The sequence below is a fragment of the Sceloporus undulatus genome, chromosome 2 (genome assembly GCF_019175285.1).
Source record: "Sceloporus undulatus isolate JIND9_A2432 ecotype Alabama chromosome 2, SceUnd_v1.1, whole genome shotgun sequence".
In the NCBI taxonomy this organism is placed as follows: Eukaryota; Metazoa; Chordata; class Lepidosauria; order Squamata; family Phrynosomatidae; genus Sceloporus; species Sceloporus undulatus.
Window position 1 is genome coordinate 270,527,696 of NC_056523.1, and position 27,130 is coordinate 270,554,825.

Below are 27,130 nucleotides of genomic sequence, written 5' to 3' on the forward strand. Positions count from 1 at the left end.
GCAACTTGAAGGAAAATACACACACACACACACACGGGAAGAGCAGAGAGGGAATTTTATTTTGCCCATCAACCATGAGTAGCAGAGGGAGCAAACACACAGGAAATGTCTTCCCACTTAGTTTGTTTTTCTATTTACATTACAGCCTTATTTTCTAACTGGCATAAACATATGCCAATTTTATGCTAATTCATATACTCTGAAATTATTTACCTGTTTCTTGGAAGTCAGCTGCTGGTCATCAAAAGTTGCCCTTTTGATCAAGACTGGTAGGAGGAAGTTGGTATGAATGAGGTTGTGAGTGGAAGAGGAATTAAGTGAATTTTTATGGAATATAGTCATTGAAGAGTAGGAGAAGAGATGATAGGATAGATAATAAGAAGGTATAAGAAGGTGCAGAGGGTAAGAGTAGGTAGGAAGTTAAAGGATATAAGAAAGGGGAAAGAAGGGAAGAACCGAAGGAGTAGTGTATAAGAAGGAAAATATTGGAAGGTAAGAGTAGAAGAGAGAGTTAGGGAGTTTAAAGAAGGTTGTTTGGATAGGTTTTCTTACTCTTCATGTTTAGTAAGAATGTGTGTAAATATGTAATATGCAGTAATGTAAGTATGTAGGTATATACGAATGTTATGATGTACTACATGGATTATTGATGGTGTATTTGTTTGTATTGTTCTATTTTAATAATATATATATTTTTAAAAGTGCCCTTTTAATGTCAAAAAAAATGCTCTCAGAATCCAGAGGCTTTTGGGAGAAAGTGAACACATACAATATCAAATGAATTTAGGTGGAAGCGGCAGCAGAAGGATTGAGAATACTGTACAGAAATTAATCTGTAGCTGACAGGGCTGTTTAGGAGGCCTGAAAGCAGCTACTACCTGGTGGCAGTTCTGGACCTAATCTATTAACTCAAGGAGGAAACCATCTAATATAGACTTCAGAAAGTTGATAGCCATGGCAAGAAGAGCAACTCAGTGGAACACTTATCCAGGATGGCTGAATGTAATGGGACAGTTGTAATAGTAACCCAGCCCCATCATCTCACTACTAGTCTCCTGTATGTCTATTGGCCTCTCTCCAGCAGCCTCTTTGACTGTGATTCTAGTAATATACAACTCACAGCACGCAATCAGGGAATGTAGGTGTGCTTGGGGTATGTCTATGTGAAAGAGAAAAAATGTCAAAGAACAAAAAATGAGAAAGGGTGCAATCTGTAATTATTTTCTAGATACTTCCAACATGGTAATCTTTCAAGAGCAGCCACATAAAATGCTGAATTGGATCAGGGTCACAGCACACAGTAGAGAGGGAGCTCTAAAGCTCTGTGTTACAGATTCCATCCACAGAATCATTGAATCATAGAGCTGGAAGAGACCGCAAGGGCCATCCAGTCCAACCTTCTGCCATGCAGGAAATCTAAATCAAAGCACTCCCGACAGATGGCCATCCAGCCTCTGTTTAAAGACCTCCAAGGAAGGAGATTCCACTACACTCCAAGGGAGTTTGTTCCACAGTCAAACAGCCCTTACTGTCAGGAAGTTCTTCCTAATGTTGAGGGGTTATCTCTTCTCCTGTAGCTTGCATCAATTGTTCTGGGTTCTAGTCTCTGGAGCAGCAGAAAACAAGCTACCTCCCTCCTCAATATGAGAATCCATCTCTACCCCCTTAAATTAAATGGAAACCAAATACCTGGGTTGGGAATGAAGTCAAGATATCTCTAGCTAAACCCCTTTGGAACCACTGACAGTACTGGGGAAAAGGACCAATGGTCAGGTTTAACATAAATAGCTACATATGCCTGAATAGATTTAACCACTGTCATTAAAAAGAGGCTAAAATAGATTATAATTTCACACATCAGAGTAATAAACGATTACACAGATGGTGGAAAAAATAATGAATGCATTTTAAAATCAGTCAACATGATGAAAGGCTAAATTCTAAATGACAAAGTCCAGATTCAATGTAGAACATGAATAGGTAGGGATCACAGTTACACAGTAAGAGGCTAATCAAACAGATACAACACAAGAGGCACTGAGAACCTGGACAATATTTTATTTTTCAGAAGCAATTGACAGTTGGGATGATCTTCTTAAAAATGGCATGCATTCTAGAACAGCTCCTAATGGCTGATATTCAACCTAACATTTTTCCTATGACATCCCTTATTAATAACACAGATTAAACATTATTTAAATTCATTTTTATCTAAACACCTGCTTAGTCTTGCATATAACATTTTCCATTCCTATTTTATTTGAAGAATCCAAAGAAGACAGGATAATCTGAGAGCCTCATGTAGTCTATTCTCTGTATTTTAGTTTCACCAGAAAATTTCTCAGAAGCATTTTCAGATAATTTTTGCTAATTCTTGGAGCTACATCAATGGCATGTGTGAATTCTCCCAATTGGGATGGGGTATGGGGTTAAAGGATGAATGTACCAAAAGGAAATTCAAATATATGCAGAAAACTGAATGTTAATTTGACTATTTATAGGCAGTTTTGATCAGAACAATAACACAAGAAAAGCATGTTTGCAAAATTATGAATGGAAAATGCTAACATACAGATTGAAAAAGATGTTTTATGATAATGGAAAAGATTTTGACTTAGGCGGTAGCAAATGGGAGGACTACGCACAAAATATCTTCAACTGCAGTATGATCTAATGACTGGAATTTGGGAAAAAAAGCAGCTATTTCTAAGCATAACCATCATACTGTTATCATCTCCTATTTAAAATGTTTCTTTTAAATTTGGAAGGGGGGCAACTAGTGCCCTCCTGAAGTCCTATCAGCTCCAGCCAGCATAGCCAACTGTGAATGATGATAGGAACTGTGGTCCAACACTGATCTGGAGGCTATAACTTGCCCATTTGTTAGCTTAATATGAATGAAGTCCTTTCGAATCATCTTGGTTTATTTTTACACAGAATTTTATTAGGAAGGTTTGCTTCCAGGAGTCATACAGATCATAACACCATGTTGGCCAGGATTAAGAGTACTCTTTAGGAAGACCAGTTGTGGACAATGGTTGATCAGAATTGCTGTTCAAAAACATGTAGAGAGAGCCATAAGTTTGCTTACACATGATGCAGACTATATAGAAAACATTTTTATATGAACTGAACAATTGGTGTAAATACTGATACCAGGGCTGAATCCACACCAGTAAAATAATCCAGATCCAGTGCACGGTGTTTTGCCCAGATTTCACTCCATTTACACCACAATGACTCATAAAAATCCAGACTCAATGTATATTGATAGCCACACATCCCCTACGACTCAAGAGACCAGGGTTCAAATATCTGCTCAGACATGTAAAAACCCAAAGAAGGAATGAAATAAAGTTGGAAGGGCATGTAGTAAACTGGTTTGCATACAGATAATTACATGGAAGATTTAACATGAACAAAAATCTCTGAGGTTTTTGAAATATTTAAATCTGGGTTTCAAATTCAATTATGTACTGATGATAAAAATTTGATTGCTAAGATATACAAGTAAAATGTTGAGATGTGAAACTGAAGGGTAAAGATTGTATGGTAAAATGGGCTCAAAATATTGGATCCCCAATTTTAATGGAACAACGGTAAAAATGTGGACAAACTACTAAATTTTACAACGATTTGTGATCTCTTGACAGATTTATCAAAATGCTACAAAATAGTTGAAATGCCTGATGGAAATGTAAGAAAAAAGTTGAAACTCCCCCAGCCCTCTGTGGTGGAATTACAGTGAAGCAAAGAAATACCGGACTTCGATAAGCAAAATGCTGGAAGATATCCTTAAGAAAAAAATGCAGTGGAAGCCAGACACTTTCCTATTGGGACTATGGGATGATGTTCTGAAAAAGAATCATGGGATGATTTTGCAGCATATAATTATAGCATTGAGAATTGTCTATGCTCAGAGGTGGAAGGGAGCTGCTACTCCAACTCAAAAAGATTGGTTGGAGAAGAAAGTTGAACTTGCTGAAATGGACAACTGACAACTCTGATTAAGAATAAACCCTTGACAAAATTTTAAAAAGACTGGGAAATGTTTATTTCTTACACGTATTCGCTGGGATCAGTTAACAGTTTTAGGGTTTATAAAATGAATTCAGTTTGCTTATATTGTAGAAGCCTTGTGTAATATGAATTAAAGGAAGTTTTCTAATGGAGGGATATAGCCATTGATTTAAGATTAAGATCTATTTATACTTTTAATATTTATATGCAAATATGTTGGTAGCAATTCTAGAAAATATATCAAAGTACTGTATTATGATTACAGATACTATCCTATAAGAGTGATAATGGCTAACTCTGGGCTACATAACAAGATAACAGTAAACCTATCACTTATGCTTATGACGAAAGGTTCAGAGGCAAGAATAGTACTGCCTAGTGCTCTCCATATTATATATATATATAACCTTCACATGGAGCGATTTCATGATGCTCCAGCAGTGCAGTGTTTTTATGCTGCATACCGTTGGAGTATCACGAAGCCAGCTTCTGGCCATGGCGCGGGTGGAAAAGCTGGCCTGAAAAAGGAGTGGCAATTTGCTGTCCTTTTTCAGGTAGCTTCAAGGCAGATTGGGGCTGTAGTGTATGGTTGCTGTGGCCCCAATCCAGCTTCGTAAGGGGCGGCTTCAAGCCACCCATTCTGCTGGTCTATTTTGCCTCCTTGTTAAGGAAATACAGTACAGTTCCCAGATTCAGACACTTCCTGACCAGCAAATCTAGCTGAACAGCAAATCCAAATATTTGTAAGGGAAGGAATACGATACTGTGCACAAAACAAAATGATCATTACTTTGAGTTTGTTATCAGTTTGCTGTGCTACAGCCTGGCTAAATACGAAATGATAACAACAGTCTGTTCATTTCTTTCAATTGGATTTTTTTTTTTGTTATATTTACCCCTTCAGCAAGGATGGTTGGTTTCTTTGATTCTCTGTTGATATAACCAATCTAAAACTATCAGCATCTCGGAGGTCAAAAATAAATGTTCTTATCCTGGGAGACTAGTTGTTTAGCAAGGAGAAATGGACTTTTACTTTATGCACCCAATCAATAGTATCTTTTAACACAGGAATGTTCTTTCTAATTCCAATTTATCTTCTTTGTAGATTGTTTTTTCACTATCAATCCATGCTGTGCGATACAAGTACAGTGAAAACAAATGAATTTGAGATGGTGTATGTGATATATCACACATACACATAGATACGCACACTTTAAAACAAATGTATTGCAGAAATGCAAGCTGCTTATATAAGTACACACAAAGAAAATAGCTGCTCCTCATGCTGGTGCATATCTTTGGATCCCATTCATGGCACCAGGCTGAGAACCATTTAATGTATAATCAGAAAAGCAGGGAACACATCATAAATGGACACAGCATGGAGGAGCAGACAAAGCAAAAGCAGAGAAAGAGACAAGTTAAGCACACAGGCAGGAGTGAGTTAGTTTGTTATATAAATAAGTTTTCTAGTAAGACCAAGACCTGCAGTTTTATTGGACAAACTGATAATCCACTGACTACTGGTGTCACCTGACAAATTGCTGCATCAGCCAGGACATGTAAAATAATAGGCAAGAAACAGTGCTTCCCTTTAGCTGCCTCAGTAAAATCTGTTGTAAGAAGCATCAACTGTCTCGAGGCTGACATGAGGTATGCTTGCTACTTTCCCCAAGGGCTCTTTTGCCACTTCATATCTCTTGGTGGTCAATGGGGTCAGGAATCCTGAGGTCCTCATCTAGTTGTGCAACAGCTCAAAGGTTAGTTCTTGATCTGAAAATATTTTAGGAGAGGTACAAACAAATAGTTTTAGAGAAAGACCTAGGTAACATCAATCTGCTTGAACAGTCTTAGAGAATTCTATCTCTGCCTTAATCATGTGTGTGTCTCTGTGTGTTAACTAACCTCAAATCGATGTTGATCCATGGCAACCCTATGAACACCCTTTCCTCAACAGATCTGCTTGCAGACTCAGGGCCATGTCTCTGATTGAGTCTATCCATTCACTGTCTTCCTCTCTTCTTACTGCCCTCCACCACCTTTCCAGTGAGTCATGCCTTCTCAAGATATGGCCAGAGTATGACAGCTTCTGTTTCATCATCTTGACTTGTAGGGAGTGTTCAGGTTTGATTTGTTCTATGTCTCATTTGTTTGTCTTTTTAGCAGTCCACAATATCCATAGAACTCCTCTCCAGCACCACACCTCCAATCAAGTGATTTTCTTTCCATCCATTTTCTTCACTGTCCAGCTCTCACACCCACAGTGATGGGAAATACAATGGCATGGGCTATCCTAACATTAATGTGCAATTATGTATCTCTGCACTTCAGGTTCTTGTCTAGCTCCTTCATAGCTGCCCTTCCCAGTCCTAGTCTTCCTCTGATTTCTTGACTACAATTTCCATTATGATCAATGATTGATCAAAGGTGTGGAAATTCTTTAACTATTTCAGCTTCCTCTTCATCTACTTTAGATTTCTATAAATCCTCCATGATCATTATTTTTGTTTTCTTAATGTTCAACAGTAAGCTTGCCTTAGCACTTTTTTCTTTTCTTTCCTTATTAACTGTTCCAGGTCTTTGGTGCTTTCTGCTAATAGTATGGTGTCATCTCCATATCTTAGGTTGTTAATATTCCTTCCTCTGATTTTCAATCCTCCTTCCTCTGAGTCTAAGCCTGTTCTTCGTATGATATTTTCTGTGTATAAATTGAACAGACAGGGTGGTAGTATGCAGCCATGTCTGACTCCCTTTCCAACTGAGAACCATTTTGTTTCTCCATATTCTGTTCTAACAGCGGCTTCTTGACCTGGGTACAGTTTTCACATCAGGACAATCAAATGCAGTGTCATACCAAATCCCTTAGGAGCAATCAATAGCTTTAGTCTATGCAGTCAAAGGCTTTGCTATAGTCTATATAAAGCCATGCATATTCCTCCATTTTTTTTTTAAGAAAAAGACAAAAGTGCTCACCAAAACAAAACTGAAACACAGGAACCATTTGTTAAAGCACAATATTACAGGGAGAGAAACATCTATAAATGACTATCAAATTCTGAGGATCAATAAAGTAATCAATACATTTTTACTTCAATTCTATTTAGCAGATTAGTGTGCTGACACAAAAGTATTGTGAGATAGGCACTCTTGGAAGCTTTTTGAAAGAAAGTTATTGAGTGAATAATGGAAATGTGTCACTGCAAGTGGTATAAACAACTAAAATATCAATTCAGAGTTACTTTTCCTTGAGTGAATTGAATCAAAATGTCTGATTTGAGAAGGGGCAGATGGAATGTGAAGGAATGAACATGAGCAACATCCCTCCTTTTATGTTTAAAAGGCAGCCTTATCTGGAAAGGACTATGGCTGACACTGTAAACAAGAACTTCCATATTTGGTTGCAAGTCCCCCTTGCCCTGAAATCTTTGCAGCTTAACAGTTTGGTATTCTAACTGCACTACTTATGCTGTAACACAAAAGCAAGAACAAATACCCCACCCTAGCACTAGTGTAACAACACCCAGTAGAACTACTGTGCTAATGTTCTCCCCTGTCTCTGCCATCCAGTATTCTAATAAGCCACTTTAGTCTAGTGGACAGAAAGCTGGCTTTGGACTGAAGATGTCTTCAGCCCATGTCACTATCTTTTAGCTTACATGGTGCTGTGAAGATCAAACAGGAAAATCCTAGACATGCCACTTTGAACTCAATGGAAAACAAACATGAAGAAGGAAAGACGCCTGAGTGCCCTAGAAAGTAATTTTCCTATGTAATTGTATGCCTGAGAGGAATCAGGAGGAGATCTCTTTCTGTCTGTGTTTCTTAAACAGAAGTTAATCGGTCACAGCTAAATGAAGATTATTTCCCCAAAAAACTGTTGAATGATGCTTTGGTTGCCATGCACTACAAAAGTTAAACTGAATTATATCCATTAATTCCAGTTCAACTCCTTGCCAAAGTGGATGAATTTTCTGCAGTATATTTTCAAGTGCATTGTGCATTCAGCTTTAAAATAATTCAGGTATTGCTGAGAAGAAAATCTCATACATTTCAAGATACAGGTTGCTTAACCTAAAATGTTCTGTACAAGGGTGTCAATGCATAAAAAGAAAACCCAAAGAGTTATTTTTTGAGAAACTTTCACAATACTTAGTTGATCACAAAGAACAAGTTTGTGGGGTTTTCTGTGCTTTGAAAGTTCTGTTTTTGCATTCTTTACAGCATTTTTATATGAGAATGGTACACTGGATGCATACTGCAAGGGTGGAAGAACTCATACAGTTTGGTTGGTGATGGATGTAACCCAAATTGTCAGGATTCCTTCTTGCATCAACCGGACAATGGGACATTAGGTATTTACATTTTGGGTTTGTGGAGGAAAAATCTGGGTTACGTTCACCACTGTCCAAACTATGTGGATTCCTTTTTGCATCAGTACAGAATGATGCATTGGAATTTTACAGACTGTTCTCACAATTTTTATATATGACTGCTCCAATTAGGAAAGGACTTAAACATTTTAACAATCCCATGGTTGTGGTAACTATACTTCTCAAAGTGGAGCCTGACTAAGAGGGCTCAGAACGGAAAAGAGTCAAAGCAGCTATTCCTCTGAAGGGGTTTGCGGATCATGAGCAAGGACAATGTTCTGTATTTCTGTCTCTTTACTAATGCAAGGGTTACAATTACAATTATGCAAACATATTGTTCATCACCTGTTTTTGTGTTCCCAAATCAATACAGTAGCAATGAAAATTGTAGTTCTATCTTTTTGGTCAATCTACAGATAATAGAGAAAGTATACAGTATTTCATGAAATGTATTGTAGTATCAGAGAGCTAGAATGGTATAGTGATTTGGACATTGAACTATGACTCTGGAGAGCAGTGTTCAAATCCCCACTCAGCCATGGAAACCCACTGGGTGACTTTGGGCAAGTCACACTTTCTCAGCCATAGAGGAAGGTAAAGGCAAACCCCCTTCAAACAGCTCTTGCCAAGAAACACCTGAGATAGATTCATCTTGGGGTCATCATTAGTTGGAAGCAACCTGAAGGCACACAAAAACAGCAACATATTGGTGTAGTGTAGTATTGGAAAGCCAAGCAGTGAAGACACAAAGCTCTAGTAAGGTCTCAAGTACTCCTGGATATAGAATTAGCAGATGTCTAGATATGCTTGTATTGAAATATCTGACAACATTATGACAAACTATCACCTCAGAGGCCAAACTCAATGCAGAATGGGGCATGGCTAAAGTCTGCATCAAATTTAGGATAGAGTTGAATGTCCACTTTCAGAATGGGAAAAAACCCAAGTTTTGTACTTTGTTATTGCTGAGGTATGATAGGTTGAACTCAATAGGACCAACAAAACTATGGGGTACTCAAACTACAGTTTAAAAGTTGTAGCATGTGAGGTGGAAGGTGATGTTACTAAAGGGCAGAACAAAAAGACAGATTAGGGCCAGCCTGGTGCCCCAGCGACACACACCATGCCCCCAATCCACCCTGGAGCTGGCACAAATAGGAGCAGAAAAGATCTGCTCCTTTTTTGAGTTGGTAAAAGGCGCCTCAGGCGACCTGGCTGCAACCCCAGGGCAGCTTCAAGCCACTCCGGTGGCGTGTGGCGTGTAAATGCAGCGCCCCAGAGCGTCTTGAAGCCACCCACATCTGGCCAGCCAGGGCAGCTTCCGACATGTTGGAGGTGTGCGGCATCCAAACATCATGCCCCCAAGCCATGTAAAAGCTGACTTTACCAGTTGGTCTGTACTGGCCCTAAAACACTTGTGCCACATTAGTTCATATACCTTGAAAGAAAAATATGTTGCAATATGTGGCTGGAATGAATGATACCTACTCATACACATGTATTTACAGGAGAATTGAAAACAAACAGCACTTTTGACAAGTTTGTTCTGAATCTCAGAATGAAACAGTTAAAACATTTATTTATTTGAGTGATTAACAAAAGAACTAGTTAATTCATTGTTGGTGGCTTTCAACTCATTTCTTGTGGAGATGTTTTTTTCTCAAAACATCACAGCATTTATAATTTGATTTTGTTTGGAACTAATGTACTGTTGCTTTCACGTACTTTGGAAAAAAAGAAAAAATTCTGAATTCACACACATAAGGCCTTAACACTTCATGGTTTCAACCTAGATGATGATTATTTTAGCACTATCAAACCCCTTCAGAAGACTACTGCATCATCAATATTTTTAACTGCCACCTCTGATACAATCCACTTTTGAGCAACTGAAGAATTTTAAAAAAAAATGTTTTGGTAATACATTTAGCTTTGTTTGTTGATCGCTCCAATAAATGTACATGTAGATATATGTATATATCAGCTTGTGTACAAAACTTACAATGTGCAATGCTAAATAAAGTTATTTAAAAATAAAATAACAGCTTTATGAAATCGAAGAGAGTAGATGAACTGTCTCATAAAAGATTCTTTTCCATGAGCTGCGACATTTATAATAAAGCAAAGCAAGTAAATCTTTTATCAGATACCTGGAGACCCTATCCATCTCCTGTTCTCTGACCTTTAAAACATGATTATGTATCTTATTATTCAGACTCACTTTAGTTTCTTTCTGATAAACATTTTGAACAACAATAAAAAAAATAACACACTGAGGCAATGATTCACCTTTACTCAAACTATGTGTTTTCCTTTAGTCTAAGAAACTATCATCCCAAAGGCAAAAAGCAGTATAATTATTTTGTATATACTATAAGTAATTGTACTGCATCAGTGACAATTATCTTGAAATATGGTGTCAGCAAACAATCAAGGACCTTGCCATGAATACAGAATGCACACTAAGCTCTTTATTTATAAAAGGCATAAACTGCAACCTTCTAAAACCAACTAGTCTGAAAGGAATATTTATATTTAATCAATTCTATATTGTCCTCTTTTCTGGCAGTCTTGTTGTATGGATCTGCTTTAGTTGCAAGATTTGGTAACTAGCCTGGTTCTCCCCACTAAATAGTTCTCAAGAATGATTAAGGTCGATAGCTCCATATTTTAAGAAGAGAAAAACTTAAAGCAGCTTGCCACTAAATGTTATAGTAGAAGACTTCACAACGAATAATCAAAGGACTGAAGAACACTTTCCAGAAAAGTAGGTTAAGGGAAAAGGGGATTGTTGGTGCTGGGCAGATCAGGAGTTCATCCTGTGAATCATGATGAAGGCCAAAAGCATGCAGTCAGGACAGCAAAATGGGGAATGCTATACTGGGAAAATATTCATGAGGCCTCAAAATTGAGAAATTTCTAAAAGACCACACAAAAACTGAAAAATTGCTATCCTATTAATAACCAATCATTTTTGTGACGTGGAGAACATCTGAATTTTTTATAAAAAAACCTTTGAGATTTAGAAGGGCCTCGGAAGAAACAAACAAAAGTATCCTGTATCTCTCATTATCACAACACAGAAATTGCTCTTATTAGACTTGAAGTCAAATTTGGGGAATTTGAATTAGCTCAATTAATTAACTCTAGGACCTTATCCTTTTTTATACAAAGGTAGCTAGAAACAAGGGATTGACAGAGACAAAGCTTTTCAAATCAATTGATAAATTTATTGGGGAAATACACACATGCTAAATATAACATTTCACTCTATCACATACACCCAAGAAGCTCAGCAATAAAGTGATTAGCTGTGGATATAGACAAAAGGCCTGCCGATGGGCGATACTTACCTGACCGAGGCTGCTCCTTATGATGAATAGAAGTTTCAGGATCCACACCGTAAGGAAGGGACTGGAAGGTGGTTGAGGGTTGGAGCTAAGTCAAAATTCAAAGTGATGTGGAGGACACTCAAATCTTGACTAGCACACCAAACAAAGGATCTGGGGTCCTTAAGTAGACCAGCTCTAGTCTGAAGCGAATATTGTTTTCTGTACTTCAAAGGTACACAAATCTACATAGCAAAGATTGCCTTGATGTGGATTGATTCAAAGGTGGGAATTGTTCTTGCTCTTAGCCCTGTCGGAAGACATCTAGGGCTGTAAATTACCTGAATCTCCCATGTAAAGTGTGAAACTTCGAGGCCTGCAACTTCCCAAGCTAGATGCCTTGATTTGCAAAATGACTTGGTCTACGTGATGCTCTCGCTTAGAATCTATGGCTGAGCCAGCATTTCTGCTTAAGAGTCATGCCAGAGAATCTACACACCCAGAACTATGGGAGACATTCCATTTTTCACAGCATTTCTCATAACACTCTTTAATCCAACACATTATGCAGTTCCGTTCTTCAGGGTCACATTTGTGCTGGCTTTCTTCAATGTGTTTCAGATCAAAAGATTTTGGAAAGTCTTGTGAAATTACAAGGACTTTTGGACCCTAATTATGTGGCATCAATTAACTTTATTAATACAAATCTTTAAAACTGATCAAACTGAAACATTACTTGCCTTGGGTACAGTTAACAAAGCAATGAATATTACTTCCCAAACCAGGGCCATTCAAGAGAGAGGTCTACCTCAGGCAGTGGATGTAATTGGCAAGTGGATTAATGTACAAAACTATGTGGTTTGGTTTACTACAGATCCTATTATAAAAGTCTGTCACCAATACCCCCACATAACGGTGGGAGAATGTTCAATGATACATATATTTTAATAAAAAACCAGAGAGGGCAAGTGAGGAAGTCTATTCCAGGTGGAAGAAAATGTAAGAATGTGTGAAGAAAGTTGGAGCAAGTGAGAGAGTAAGATGGACAAGTGAGAAGGTAAGATGAAGTTTGATGAATGGAGAAAAGAGATAAGGGGAAAGGTGAAGTAGTGAGAAGCAAGAAAGAAAATAGAGCGGAGTAGGAGGGAAGGTATGAGAACGGAATAAGAGGGCGTTTGGAGGAAATGTATAAAAACAATAAAATGAAGATGAGTAAATAAGCTTGGAGAAGATAAGGATGTTATGAATGACTGAGTTAGAATGTGTTTGATGTTGGTGGTATTAAGGATGTTTGTTGTTATTGTAAATGCTATGCATATGGATGTTTTAATGTGTATATATCTGTTGAATAAAGATATTTCATATTAATGATCCAGATATTTAGTGAATCCAGACTATTGTATTGAGAGTCTAAACTTGGGAATATTTATATTTAATCAGCAAGTATCTAGAAGATGTCCAAAGGAGGGTGATAAAGATAGTAAAGAAGCTGGAAACTGAGGTTTATGAGATATGGTTGAGGTAGGTAGATTTGTTAAGCCAGAAAGAGAGAAAATTAAGAGATGCTGTGATAACCATCTTTAAAAACCTGAAGAGGGAGCAAGCCAGTTTTCAGCTGTTCCAGATGTTGAGACTCAAACTAATAAATGTATATTAAAGAAAAGAGATTTGCATGTTAGGAAGACATTAACTGACAGTAAAAGCTTGTCTACAGTATAACAAAGTACCTTAAAAGGTGTTGGATTCTTTTTATTGGAGTTTTTAAAACAATAGTAGTATTGTCATCTGTCAGACTTGTTTAGTTAAGGACTTTGTGCACTAGCAGGGGTTTGTATTAGCTAACTGTTGGGATCCTTCCAACTCTACATTTCTGTTATTCAATGCTATCTTTTATTTTAACTGGGGTTTTAATATGTGGGAGGAACAGTAACATGGAGAAAGAAATAAGTATTGAGATCTATAGCTGTAGATAGCAATGGCAAATATAGATCATGTGATAAGATTATTTTCCCCTTTATGGATCTACTCCTAGTCTTAAATCAAAAGGGAGAAGCTACTTGTTAATCCTCCCTAGAAGAGATCCAATGAATCAGAAAAACTGTAGTAAGTCAACACTCATGTAAGCTCTATCTAGTTGAGATCTAATTGACATCCTCAAGTATTGAACTCTAGTATCAGACTGAGCTAACTGATTGGGAGCTAGTCTGACATTGCTCTGTGTTTAATAGAATTTTATTTTATTTATATCCCACTTTTCCCCTAGGATGGGACCTATGCTCTAAAATAAAAAAATGGAAAAAAAACCTACCTTCATTATATTGAAGAATTAAATAATCCAATTCCACGCGAAATTTGTTCGTATTATAATTCACAGCCTGGTTAAGGGATTTGGTGGATTCTGGACTTGATCTGGACAACAGACACTAATTCCTAGCTACTATACATATAAATATATTACAATAACTTGGCAGTGAATTCTGATTAAGGTGAGAAAGGAGTTCCCGTATAAGGAAGAGATAAACTGAAGCTTTGGTCACAATTGGCTACCTTGAACACATCTAGGGAAGAAATGGATGATATAAACATATGATCAGTATGAGAGAACAGAAGATCTGCATACAAATGATGTAGATGATGTTCAATGGGATCTAACACAACATGGTTTTGCCCAGCTCTCACCCATCTTGCTCTTTTTATCACAAGTGTAGACAGAAAAAACAAAACTCAACCACCAGGAACATACATAGTTCTGATCTTTGCAGTTTCAGTGGGGACTGGATCAGTCCCAAGAATAGATAAGAGTTTCTTTCCACTTAGGGCTGGAACAGACCAGCAAAAACGGGAAAGCTTCCCGGTGGCTTGGGGTGCGGTGTACCCACAATGGACGCCCCCAAGCTGGTAGGAAGCTGCTGTGAAGCCGTCTGGTCATTTACACAGCAGCAGCTTTACAGCACTCTGGCAGTGCAGCGTTTAGACATCGCACATAGCAGGAATGACAAAAAGCCATGGTGGTGGAGAAAAGGGCACCTTTTTTCCAGCCCAAAAAGGAGTGGTATAGAAGCACCAGATCAGGGCCATGATGTGTGGTGGCTGTGATCCCAATGCAGTGATCAACGGGGCGACATCAAGCCATCACTTCAGGGCTGTCTGTTTTGGTCCTTACTTCAACAAATTATGTTTAATAATTGTACTTTGATAATATGAGAATAGTTATTTTTTTAAAAAAAAATGCCCTTGTTGTTTTTATATAATTCCACCTGTTTTGGACAATAAAACAATGTAATGATTCACAGTGTTGCATAATGCAAAATACAGAGTAAAGCTTTCATAAGATATTTATATTTATGTACCAAAGAGGTTTTCATTCAGTCATGTATCTGCATTATGGCTTTCTGCAGGCGAAGGTTTTTTTTTAATGACTCAAATGGAAGATATGATAATAACAAATCTGTCTGTTAATGCAATTTATATAAGAAATGATTCCACATATTCAAGGAATCAGAAGGGGAGGAGGAGAGGGAAGAAATTTCACTCCAGAGAATTAAAATTTCTCATTAATGATCAGATACTATTCTGCTGCCTCACTGTCTTAAATGGTGGGGAACTAAGCATTTGTAAAATTGTATTAACAGAAAAACTCTCATAATATTTACATAAATAAGGAGAGAAAAGCATTGAAGTATGAGAGGAAACAGAAGAGGGCATAGAGAAACATTAAGTTACATGTTTAGCTCATTCAGAGGTAAAGCAAATGCTTTTCACTTCCAAAATTACTTTTAAAAGGAATCTGGTTTTGTAACTTATTGTTGGAAAAGCAATTTTTCTAAAGAACAAATATCCACAATATTGCCATGTCAGTGTGACAAACTACTATGGATCCATAACAAATTAAATGAAACAGGATAATATTCACGTGTGCCTGACCCTTAGTGGATGATATTACTGTGAAAAAAGCCCTGTTTAATGTGCTTCAAAGAGCAGAAGACAGCTTGAAAACTAATAGTTCAAATAAAAATTTCCCACGAGCACTGTGGAATCTCCAATGTATTCTGGCTGAACTCTAGCTTTGCCTTGAAGGCTTATGAGTAGTTCTGGAGGTGGGTTTAAAGAAAAAGTGTACTATGGAGAAGAACCTGATAAGTAGCAATTCAAAGCATTCTATCTAGAGGCATTTTATACTGGCCAAATGCGATTGGAATAAATGGCTAATCTGCTTTATAAGCGGAAAGAGATATTTTAACAGTAACGTCCTATTTAAATATTAATTGTTCAGGATGTTCAGACTCATTAATAAACCTGATATTCTGTACTAAGAAAACCTGTAAAGTTCTTCAAAAATCTTGGGGTAAATTATACAACTATGAGTTCCATCTATCAATAGAGAATTTTGATACTTTTCATACAAGAAAAAATGCATTCTTGATCTGAATTTTAAGTATTCCTCTTGATCAGAAGTGCCCAAAACAGAACGTCAAATGAGAGTGATAAACACATCCAGCAGCTACAAGATCTAGATATCTGTAGCAGTAAATGTGTTATTTTTCATACACTGCACTACAAAAATATGCTTTAGGAGTTTCAGGCAATGGCATGAGGAACTCCACTTAAACTATTATGTACACAAAGTAAGAGGTACAAATAATGCTTTATAAAACTGTTACAAATAACTTGCATGTTTAGTTAGTCAAGTGTTTTCAATGCATATATATAGTGGTTTCTGGAAGCATCTTCTCAAATTAGGACTATTATTAATTGTATTATCAATTCTCTAAAAGATATTTGGGGTGAACTGACGTTATGAGCTACTTAAATGGTGTCCAAGATTTCTTTATGCCTAGATCTGGCAATGTACAAATATGCTAAAATGGCTTCCCTGTCTCATAATTAAGACTATTGGTACACAAAACCTTTTATCAATTTATCTTATTATAGTTTTGAATGATGATGATGATGATGATGATTCTTTTTTCTCCAAAATTGAGATACAAAGCAGTTCACAATTTAAAAGATCAACAAAATTAAAAACATAAAAAGTTACATTAAAATAGGATTAAACTATTGCAGCATTAAAGTAAATCACACAATAAAATAATATAATGCAGTTTCAAAAGATAAAATCTCTTAAAAATAATCATTCAAACATTTCATCACTCCCTACCACGTTCTTTAAAATCTTTTTGTTTTAAAAGCCTGTCTGAATAATAATAATAAAAAATTAGCCTGATGCTGGAAGGCCAGTAAGGAGGGAGCCATTTTGCCCTTTTTGGAAAATGAGTTCCAGAGTTTAGGGGCAGCCACCAAGAAGGCATTCTCTGTGTCCCCACTGACCATACTTGCAAAAGTGCTGGGACTGAGAGAAGGGCCTTTTCTGATGATCTGAGAGCCCAGGCCAGCTCTGAAGTTTTGTAGACAAAGTCTGCTCATGACTAGGGCTTCACAAGAAAGGACCAACACCCTGGTCAACACAACAAGAATCTATTATTCATAGAGTTCACTGTTGTGACTGCATAAAAACTAAAGTCGTGTAATTATAGTTATAGTTGTTCTCTCAGTGAACTTTATCGCACCGGGTTCTCGGCCCGGCCCGGCAGGAAATGGAAACAAGTAGGGGACGGATTTTACCGCACACACCCATCCCTCACTCGTTCAGTTCCCCCTCTCTTCCCTGCCCATTCCGTTCCAGAGGGAACGCTTTTTGAGAACTGTTCAGAACAGTTCTCAAAAATTTCCCCCTCTGGAACGGATTAAGAATGGAAGAGAGGGGGAACGGAACAAATGAGGGACGGGTGCGTGTGGTAAAATCCCTCCCCCACTTGTTCCGCACTCGTCCCTGCTCCTTCCGTTCCGTGCTCAGAACGGAACGGAAGGAGCCAATGCGATAAAGCGCTCTCTCTCTCTCTCTCTCTCTCTCTCTCTCACACACACACACACACATTCATTTTTTTATAGAGTTCCAGAAATATATTTTGTGGAAGAGCTCACTTGTATACTTCATGCACCAAGCTACAAGTCTGATCCCTGGCATCTCAAAGTAGAGCTCAGAAAAATTCCTTTCTCAAACTTCGAGGTGCTGCTACTTTTCAGCTAGGCAATATTGATCTAGATGGATCAATGGCTTCACTCAATATGTCTTATGTATACATGGCAAGCTAGCAGCCATTCCTGTGAATACAGCTGCATTTCTCTCAGTATCCATGATCAGGAATGGCACCAGGATAATTATTATAAGCCAATATCACACTAATCTTTATCCACAATCCTGTATGCACCAACACTGAAAAATTAATGACAGGAAACTGCTCCCCCCTGCATAACATCCTGCAGTACCAAACTTTAGCATATGGAAAAGAACTGATAAGAACTAAAATGATATAATAAATGCAGCTTTGTAAATAGCACATGGATATCCGAGGGAAACTATTCTTGTTTTTTCCAGGTGGAAAAAGCTTATAAACTCAACATTAGTTTCAAATACAGTTAACTATTTTTGTAAACAACAACAACAACAATAACAACAAAAGGCTTTATTTCAAAAACCACACAAGAAGCATTGGCCTAATGCAAAACTGTGTTTTACGAGTTATCTGAACAAGCCTAGGCAACTTTTGGGCTTATATCTCTGCACTTCTCCTATTTTGTTATACAAATAAAGAATAAATCAGAAACTCTGGCTTCCATTTTTAACAAACACAAATTAGGATTATGTATGAACTTGGACAGATAGTATCTGTTCCCAACTACATTTTAGTAATAGAATCCAAGTACAAGTTACAATTTTATGAAACTGATTTCTTTCCTACAGCATTGTTAAGATTTGCACATACTGCTTATCACTGAAAAGTAAAAGCTGTTCATCTCCACCTTGTAGCTATACTTGACATGAGGAGGTATGGGAAGGGGAGGACCAAATAACACTACATCATAAACCAGGACTATGTTTCAGTAAGTCCTTTTCAAAATTCTTGAATTTAAATCTTAACATTTTATGCTGTCTATCAGATAACAAATGTGAAGTGAGATAAACAAGTCAATATATAGTCAGTTAAAATTCATTACGTGAAGGGATAAACCTGAGTGAAACAACAGTAATATGGTAAAATATATCAAACATGTATCAAATGCATCTATGTAGGAAAATATATCTAGGTTGCCCTAGGTTGCTAAACACATACACTCTTTGGACTCCATCAGCAAGCAGTCCATTGACAAGTTGCGAACACATCCTTCAAAGAAGAACATCATGGCATGTGAAAATCCAGACTGCCTGAAAATAACGGCCACTGGAGAAGATGTTGCACAGAACATAGTTCCTTCCCCATTACTGGTTCCTATTGCCACTGGCCTTGGGACTGCACTATGCACTGCAGTATGAATGGAGGCACAATATGGCCCGTCCATTGGAAAGAGAATAAGGCTGACACACACACAACAAATGATGGCTGTTAACAAAAACACTATTTTGAAAAATAGGAAAAACCAATCCTCTGCTGTACAATTTATATATTCATACACTTTTCTTGATAGCCACAAGGTCAAAACTATAGAAGAGAAAATGTGAATTTCTCTTACCTGTGTATACAATTTTTCGATTCAAGATATGCCATCCCAGCAGCAACATCTAATGCAAATTTCACTAACTGCTTGGTTTTTAGTTCATCCTTCTTCTTTCTCAGAAAGGAGAGGAAATCACCTCCTAAAGAAAGAAACAAATGGACAATGAAAAATGAGGTGAATATTTTCATTTAACTCTCATTAGTAAGGAGGATTTCCATTTTCAGCTGTGCTTTCCAACCAATTTTAGCTAGGATTAAAAAAGAAGAAGAAGCTAACATCAAAACCAATGGACAGTTTACCTTAAGCTGCTTGAGATGTTAGCTTGTTAAATACTTCTGCAGCATATTTTTGTAGAATGCTACCTCCCTCATTTCCTGTGCACAAATACTATTTATGATTTGAAAAGGAATAGGCTATTTGCAGGTTGTGATGAAAGGAGGGAACAGTTAATATCCAGACAAATTTATAACTATGAGCAGAAGAAGAGTTTTAGGGAATTGTTTTAATGATGTGCAACGATCTGGAAGCTCAGGTGCATACAGAGGTAAATCATCCATTCAACTAGGTCAGTACAGTCAGCCCTCCTTATACATGGGTTTGTTACCCACAGATTCAAGCATCCACAGCTTGAAAATATTAAAAAAAAGTATGAATTCCTGATAGCAAACTTTGATTTTCCATTTTATATAAGGGACAACAACAACAGAGGAGGAAGAAGGGGGGAGAAGAAAAATGAAGGAGAAGGAGAAAGAAGAAAAGGAGGAGAAAGGAGAAGAATAGAAAAAAGAAGATAAAAATAAGAGGAGGAGGAAGAAGAGGAGAAGGAAGAAGAGGAGGAAGAAGAAGAGGAGGAAGAGGGGAAGAAGAGGAGGCAAGGCAGCAGCCATGGAGATCCCCCCACCCCCACCCCCGCCACCAGAGAGAGATCTATTGCCTCTCTCCTTGCTCCATGGCTGCTGCTGCTGCGCCAAAGCGTGGCAGCAGCCACAGAGCCCCCTACCCCGCCACCGCTGCTACGCCAAAAGCGCAGCAAGCGGTGACAGGAGCCCCAACCCCCCGCCAAAGAGAGAGGCCTACATAGGTCTCTCTCTTTACCCCACCGCCTTTGCCGTGCCAAAAGCACGGGAAATGGCGGTAGCGGCCCCACCACAGCTTCTCCTACATGCGCTGCTCCTGTTCTGGGCCAGCCGCTGTCCCTTATGGGCAGTGGAGGCACTGCAGGCAGCTCCTCTGACCAAGCCTAGAGGAGGAGGAGCTGTGGCTGGGATTGCAAGCACCCGGACCCCTTGAGCCCGGGACAAACTGCCAAACCTGGCCGGGGACCATTCCAGGGCCCCAAAACTGGGATTGTCCCAGGTAAAACCAGGATATGGCAAGCCTAATTTAGCTTTATTTTCTGCTTCTAGCTCCTTTAAACAAGCTTTAAATCCATTAGATAATTTCTCTTGTGGCTGTTGTAAATGTCCTTTGTGGAGATTAGAAAAGAGGCTAGTGAAGATTTTTTTGGTTACTACCTCACTGGACACACTTTCTTTTAAGAGACAGAAAAGCATGGGGGAGAGTTAAATGGCTAGGATTGTGAATGGTAACGTGAATAGATTTGATTCTAGCTACACTGTGAACCAAGTGACTTCACTGAAGCAGGGACACATACACAAAATAGCTACAGGTAGTGTCTGAATCTTCTGAATCAATCCAGTGCAGAAAAAGAAGGAAAGAAGAGAACATGTCAGGTATAGCTTATTAAAATCAATGTTCCCTCTCACACTTATTTTGAAAAGCATCTATTAAGTTGTTTATATAGTTTAAGATACATCAACAGAAACTGACATTTTATTTGTTAACTGTAAGATCAAGTATGTCTTCAGGGAAATGAAATAAGAGAATAAAATGCAAATTCAATTGTTTCCATATCCCTTCAAGAAACTGGAGGTCAGTGATTACCTTCTGATGAACTATGGGATTGTTAGGAGATATACCATACTTGTCTATAAGCCAAGAAATTTATGCCCCAAAAATCGACCCCAAAAATTCTGGGTCGACTTATATACAGGTCAACATGGTAATGCCAATGATGGCAGCTCATTCAGTGACAAACGCACACACACCTTCCTCCCCACTTTCTCTTCATGCCTGGGAATGGGCTGCTGGAAACAAAGAGAGTGAGTGCAGGGCAATTTTCATATCTCAGGAAGCAACAGCTGATCCTGTCACAAACAAACAGATCTCCACCACTTTCTCTAGTCTAGTAAGTGTGTGCATATGCATGCATGCGCGCACACACACACACACACACACATTCTCTCCTTCCCTGCCTTAGCTCCTTTTATGTTTGGATCTCCCAAACGGATTCTTCACCCTGCCTCCTCCTCACCCTTTGTTAGAAGACAAGCCAGCCACTGCACTGCAGACAACTGTGGATGGGCCAGCAGTAAAGAGCTTCCATTCCAGGGGGAAACTACTGTAAAAGTAGGTTTCTTTGTGGGTTTTGAAGGGACAGAGGGCACCTGTGACTGTTTAACCCCACTCCAAGGAAAAAATGGCTGCAACCGGGATTCTTTGGTGTTTCCTTGCTGCAGAAAAGAAACACCTTCTGTCCACTGCTGGGAAAACACTGCAGAGCCACATGGATCTGAGGAGCATCTAAATTTTACCATCAACTTATCCACGGGTCATACTAAAATCCATAAATTTGGCCCCAAAATTTGCCCTCGACTTATACATGAGATTGACTTACAGTTGAGTATATGTGGTACTTTCTCTTCAACACAGCATACTTTATAGAAATGTATGCTTTCATAAAGAATAGACATTAAATATAAAATGAATCTATTGTAGAAACATGATACAATCCCCAGAAAAGACAACCTGAGAAAATTGCACTGCTAGGAAAAGGTGCCCAAAGCACTGGAAGGGCTGAATATTATGGTTTAAAGTGGGAGTCAAGTGTTTTAATTAAAACAGAGCACTAGCCCTGCAAACATTGTAAAGCTTAAGAAGGATATGTCTCAGGGAAGTATGAACACAAGTAAGAGATAAGAGGCCTTGTCATGAAACCTCCAGAATCAGCCAGGACTTCAGAACAACTAGTATATTTGTGTTATAGCAGAAAAAAAGCTGGCTGAAGAGTATAAAAATAGAGAGAACATATATATTTATGCTCCACTTTTTATCATTCCAATTAGCTAACCAAAAGAACACCAGCTAAATTAGAACACAAGGAGGCTCTCTTCAAAGCAACTACCTACAATGACTAAAAAAATTCCAGAATTCCATCAAAAATCAGGAGTTAATTTCCAATGAAGCAAAAAACAAAGAGTTTGGGAACAGGAAGCTTAAATTTGTTTTGTGCATTCAAGTTGTTTCCAGCTTCTGGCGACTCTAAGGTGAAACTATTGTGGGATTATGTTGGTAACATTTGTTCAGAGCGGGTTTGCCTTTGCATTCCTTACTTATGTGATAACACCAATGGGGTTACTACTCATGTGCTTGCATGACAGACATACCAGTTATTCTGTTGATCCAAAAGGCATATCCTGCTGCTATGTATTGCCAAATACTAGAAATGTTTCACCAAAAAAGTAGGCAAATGCAGCCACATATTTGTATAAAATTTACACATGCTAAGTTATAGGTACAGTTCTGCTCAGTAAGCAGTCAAGGTGGTATCCATCAATAACATCTGTAATATGAGCCAGGTTCTGTGTGAGTGACATTAACCTAGGGTGAAAACCTGGGTGAAGAGAGTTGTGGTGTGTAAGGTTTTCCTGAGTGGGAGTCAGGGAGAAGGTGAAATATGCTCATCCTTATGACACCGAATTTCCCACCACTGATCCCTTCCCCTTCCCCTCCTCCTATATTTCAGCAGATCTCATTGAGGGCTCGCCTACTAAGAAGAAAAGCCCTCCTTCCGACCACCATCTTGAGGGGAGAGAGGCCTCCGAGAGAGAGTAGATCATCCATTAAGAAGCCAAGCCCTCCCACCAATCCATCTGCCTTGGTCCAGGCCTCAGAGGTAGAGAAGAACTCCTGGACCTCATCCCCTTCCCAGCCACCATTCCTTCTTCTTTTGTGTTGTGTTAGATTGTAAGCCTGAGGGCAGGGAACTGTCTAACTAAAAGTGTGTATGTACAGCGCTGTGTAAATTTACAGCGCTTTATAAATAAAGGTTAATACAGTGTGCCCGCGTCATACGCGGCTTGAGCATACGCTCTCAAGCCGCGGGGTGCGTGCGGGGCGGAAGGGGCGGCGCGCGCCCATTCAATTGAATGGGCACATGCGCCCGTTGCACCCTGCACACCGCCACGCCACCGTGCACGAGCCCCATTGTTTACAATGGGGCTTGAGCGTAGGTGGAATTCGCCTTACGCGGAGGGATCCGGAACAGATCCCCGCGTAAGGCGAGGACCCACTGTAGTAGTAGTAGTAGTAGTAATAATAATAATAATAATAATAATAATAATAATAATAATAATAGGGCTAAATTGCATTACAGCAGTCTGGTTTTATTTATTTATTTGAATGGTTATATCCTGCCATTTATTCGAAGATTTCTGGGCAGCTTACAATAGAAACAACTTAAAACAAATAATAATTACAAAGGTTTAAAAAGATTTAAAATATATTGAATGATTTCTTAATATAAAAAAGACAACTTGTTAAAACCATCTTGAATCATAAAAACATATGCAGGCTGGATAAAATCAGTTTGGCCCAAAGACTTTAATAAAAGGCTTGTTTTAATTAATAATTACTCAGTATCAATAAACTGTCACTTACATATTAGTGTATTTGAAATGTGGCATGTATTTTTTTTTGTACTTAGCTATTATAAAATATTTGTATGGTGAAATTTTGTACAATTGCAGTGTATGGCTTATCAGTATAACAGCAGCGTTGGGTGAAAAAGAATGCATTATGCTGGTGGTGTGGAACACCTTTGAAATGGCAGGTGACTGAGATGGCTACAAGGCATCCCTGTCACCAATCTCCTTCCTTTTCCATTGATTCATGGAGGAGTGGCTCTGGTACTCTCTAAACAGGTGATGCTATTGATGAATGCCAGGTCAGATCAAAGTAAGAATTCAACCATCCATAATATTTTCCTAGAGAACCAACCTAGTATGCATTATATAGGGATGTTATTCTTCAATAAATTAGTTATTAAATGAAACAGTAAGTAATTTTTAACAATTTTCTTTCCACTGCAAGAAAATCTTTGAAAACTATGCAGTTTTTGCACACTATTTGCAGTTTGGAATTGTACACAAAAGCTGCATGTCAATTTTTGGTGTAGAAAACAGCATTCTCTTTACAGGATGCAATAGTACAGTCTGTGGAGAAAATGATTCTGTGCAAAATTCACACTCTTGGGGTGTAGATGCAGGAAATAGCATTTTCTGTGCTGGAAGTAGCATTTTCTGTGTAAGAGCCACTGATTTTGTTGAGAATTCAGATGCCTGTGGAATAGGAAGATGTGCTGAGTCTCTAACACGGATTATCCTGACCAAGCAAAAGTGTAAAGTTTAGGTGGTCCCCTGGTCTACTAGGGTTCTTTGGACAGTGAAGAAGCTCAGAAGACAACTGAAGTCTCATCATGACAATGACTACATGTAGATAACAGCATGTTTTTTTTTTACCTCTTCTGTGGTGGCCCATGGATATTACTATATATGCAGATTTTGAGGCAGCATTATATGGCGTTTCAGGTCTTGTTTATCATGTTCAGATCAGACAATAACATTAGGTGACTAGGTTTATGTCCCAGCAGTTGAACTATGAGGTGATTACAAAAGGTACTATTTGGACATTGAGATTTCTTCACATATATATGAAGTCATCAGATGTGTTAATCAGGAGATCTGAGGCAAAATTATCACCTGTATGCACTGTAATCTGAATCAGGAAAGGTGATGTACACTCTGAACTGGTGACTATATGGAATTCTGGGATGGATGAAAGCTAAAAAAAAAAGGGAGGGGACTGAATCCAGGTAAGACAGTGACTTCATGGATGAGTGGTTCACATGTCTTGGAACGGCACTGTTACCTGCTCTGGAAAGGATTTGAGGTTTTTTAAATAATATCACTGGGGGGATGCTCCTGAATCTACCTATCTATGTGACCTAGTGGCCCAAACTGCTGACAACTTGTTTCAATTGGTGTGGCAACTATATACCCATTCCTTGATAAAGAGAGTGTCTCAGAAGTTGTACGTAATTTTAAAGTGGCTGATGTAAACACTGAAATAGTTAATGATTTTCCCTATCTTCAGCAGAAAATTATGTGCAGAAAATTTATTTATAAAAACTTTCCTTGGCTTGTAAAATTGATTCTGCTGCTGCTGCTTTACTTTTATATCTTATTTATATGGAATTTAGTTGTGATTTTATAGCATTTTATGCTGAGAGATTTTACATTATTTAAATAGTATGTAACTGTAACTATAATAAAAATACTTTCTTCTAGAATATTACCTGTTAACTGTTGGGACTGTTCATATGTTGCCTAAACTTGGTTTCAGAATATCATATTGCAATCACTGTTTCCTGATGGACAAGAACTTGATCTCCTCTATCTATCTATCTATCTATCTATCTATCTATCTATCTATCTATCTATCTTTAAACCGATACTCCTTTCAACAGAGGAGTGTCCTGACAGGCTTTTAAATACATGACTATCCTCTAAAGTAGAGCACATGACCACAGTAGTGCCTGGGACAGATACTTCCACTGGTTTCAAGTCATCACGGATGTTTATTTTCTGATATGCTAGAGAATGAAGCTCTCAGCATATCCCCCTTTAGATCCTTTACCCAGGGCAAAAATATGTCATCCAGGCAAACAGTAAAGAAAAAGTGAAAGAAAGAAAATCAATTCATTAGAAATGTGCTGGAGGAGAGTTCTATGGATGCTATGGACTGCCAAAAAGACAAATAAATGGATCTGAGGACAAAACAGGTCTGAACTCTGACTAGAAGCCAGAATGATTAAACCAAAACTATTATACTTTGGACACAATGTAAGAAAATTATTGTCTTTTTACTGAAAAAGACAATAATGCTTGGTAAAGTTGAAAGCAGTAGGAAAAAAGGAAGGCTGCATTACAGGTAGGTTTTGGGGCCAAAATAATAAATTTTGCCATGACCTGTGGATAAGTTGAGGGTAAATCATGGAGGCTACTTTAGTGTGTGTATGTGTGCATGCAGAAAGAGGGAATTTAAATGAAGCTTTTTGTTTCCGCATTTCAGCCTTGGTTTCAGCCTTCACTCCCCAGACAGTGGTGGCTGGCCATTACAACAGGAGAGAAATTCTATTTGTTTCAGTCAGTGTCTTGAAGCGGTAATGGGCTGGATGAGGAAAAACAGATTCAGGCTGAATCCAGACAAAACGGAGGTACTTAAAGTAGGGGCCCCCAAACCAGGTATAGGGTTGCAACCTCCAGTCCTAGATGGGGCCACGCTCTCCACAAAGGACTGTGTTCGCAGTCTGAGGGTGCTCCTAGATCCATCACTTCACATGAGAAATCAGGTGAATGCAACAATCAGGAGCGCCTGTTATCAGCTTCGGCTTGATACACCAGCTGCACCCTTTCCTGGAAGTAAAGGACCTAGAAACTGTTGTACATTCACTGGTAACTTCACGACTTGATTTCTGTAATGCGCTCTTGTGATGACTGGTTTCCCAGTCACCTGAGGACTTCTCCTGAACTACAAAGGGTTAATCTGGGAGGAGGTACATGCTAATGAGAGATGACATCACATGCTAATGAGCAGCTACATCATAGCTGATGTAAGGCTCACTTGGCCAATCAACAGTGCCAGAGCGGCAGTTTCAAAAAGATTCCAAGAGAGGGC

At 38.4% G+C, this 27,130-nt stretch overlaps 1 protein-coding gene across 3 annotated transcripts in view; it reads right to left on the minus strand.

Annotated features, from left to right (window-relative positions):
- Positions 1–27,130, minus strand: part of FER (FER tyrosine kinase) — a 204,584-nt gene that overhangs the window by 34,880 nt on the left and 142,574 nt on the right. For 2 of the 3 annotated variants that reach the window (XM_042451397.1, XM_042451398.1), the window contains exon 17: positions 19,289–19,412. In XM_042451397.1, coding sequence (XP_042307331.1) covers positions 19,289–19,412 — 124 coding nt within the window. Of the gene's footprint in view, positions 1–4,515; positions 5,794–19,288; positions 19,413–27,130 lie in introns of those variants that run through there. The other variant, XM_042451399.1, reaches the window with a different exon arrangement.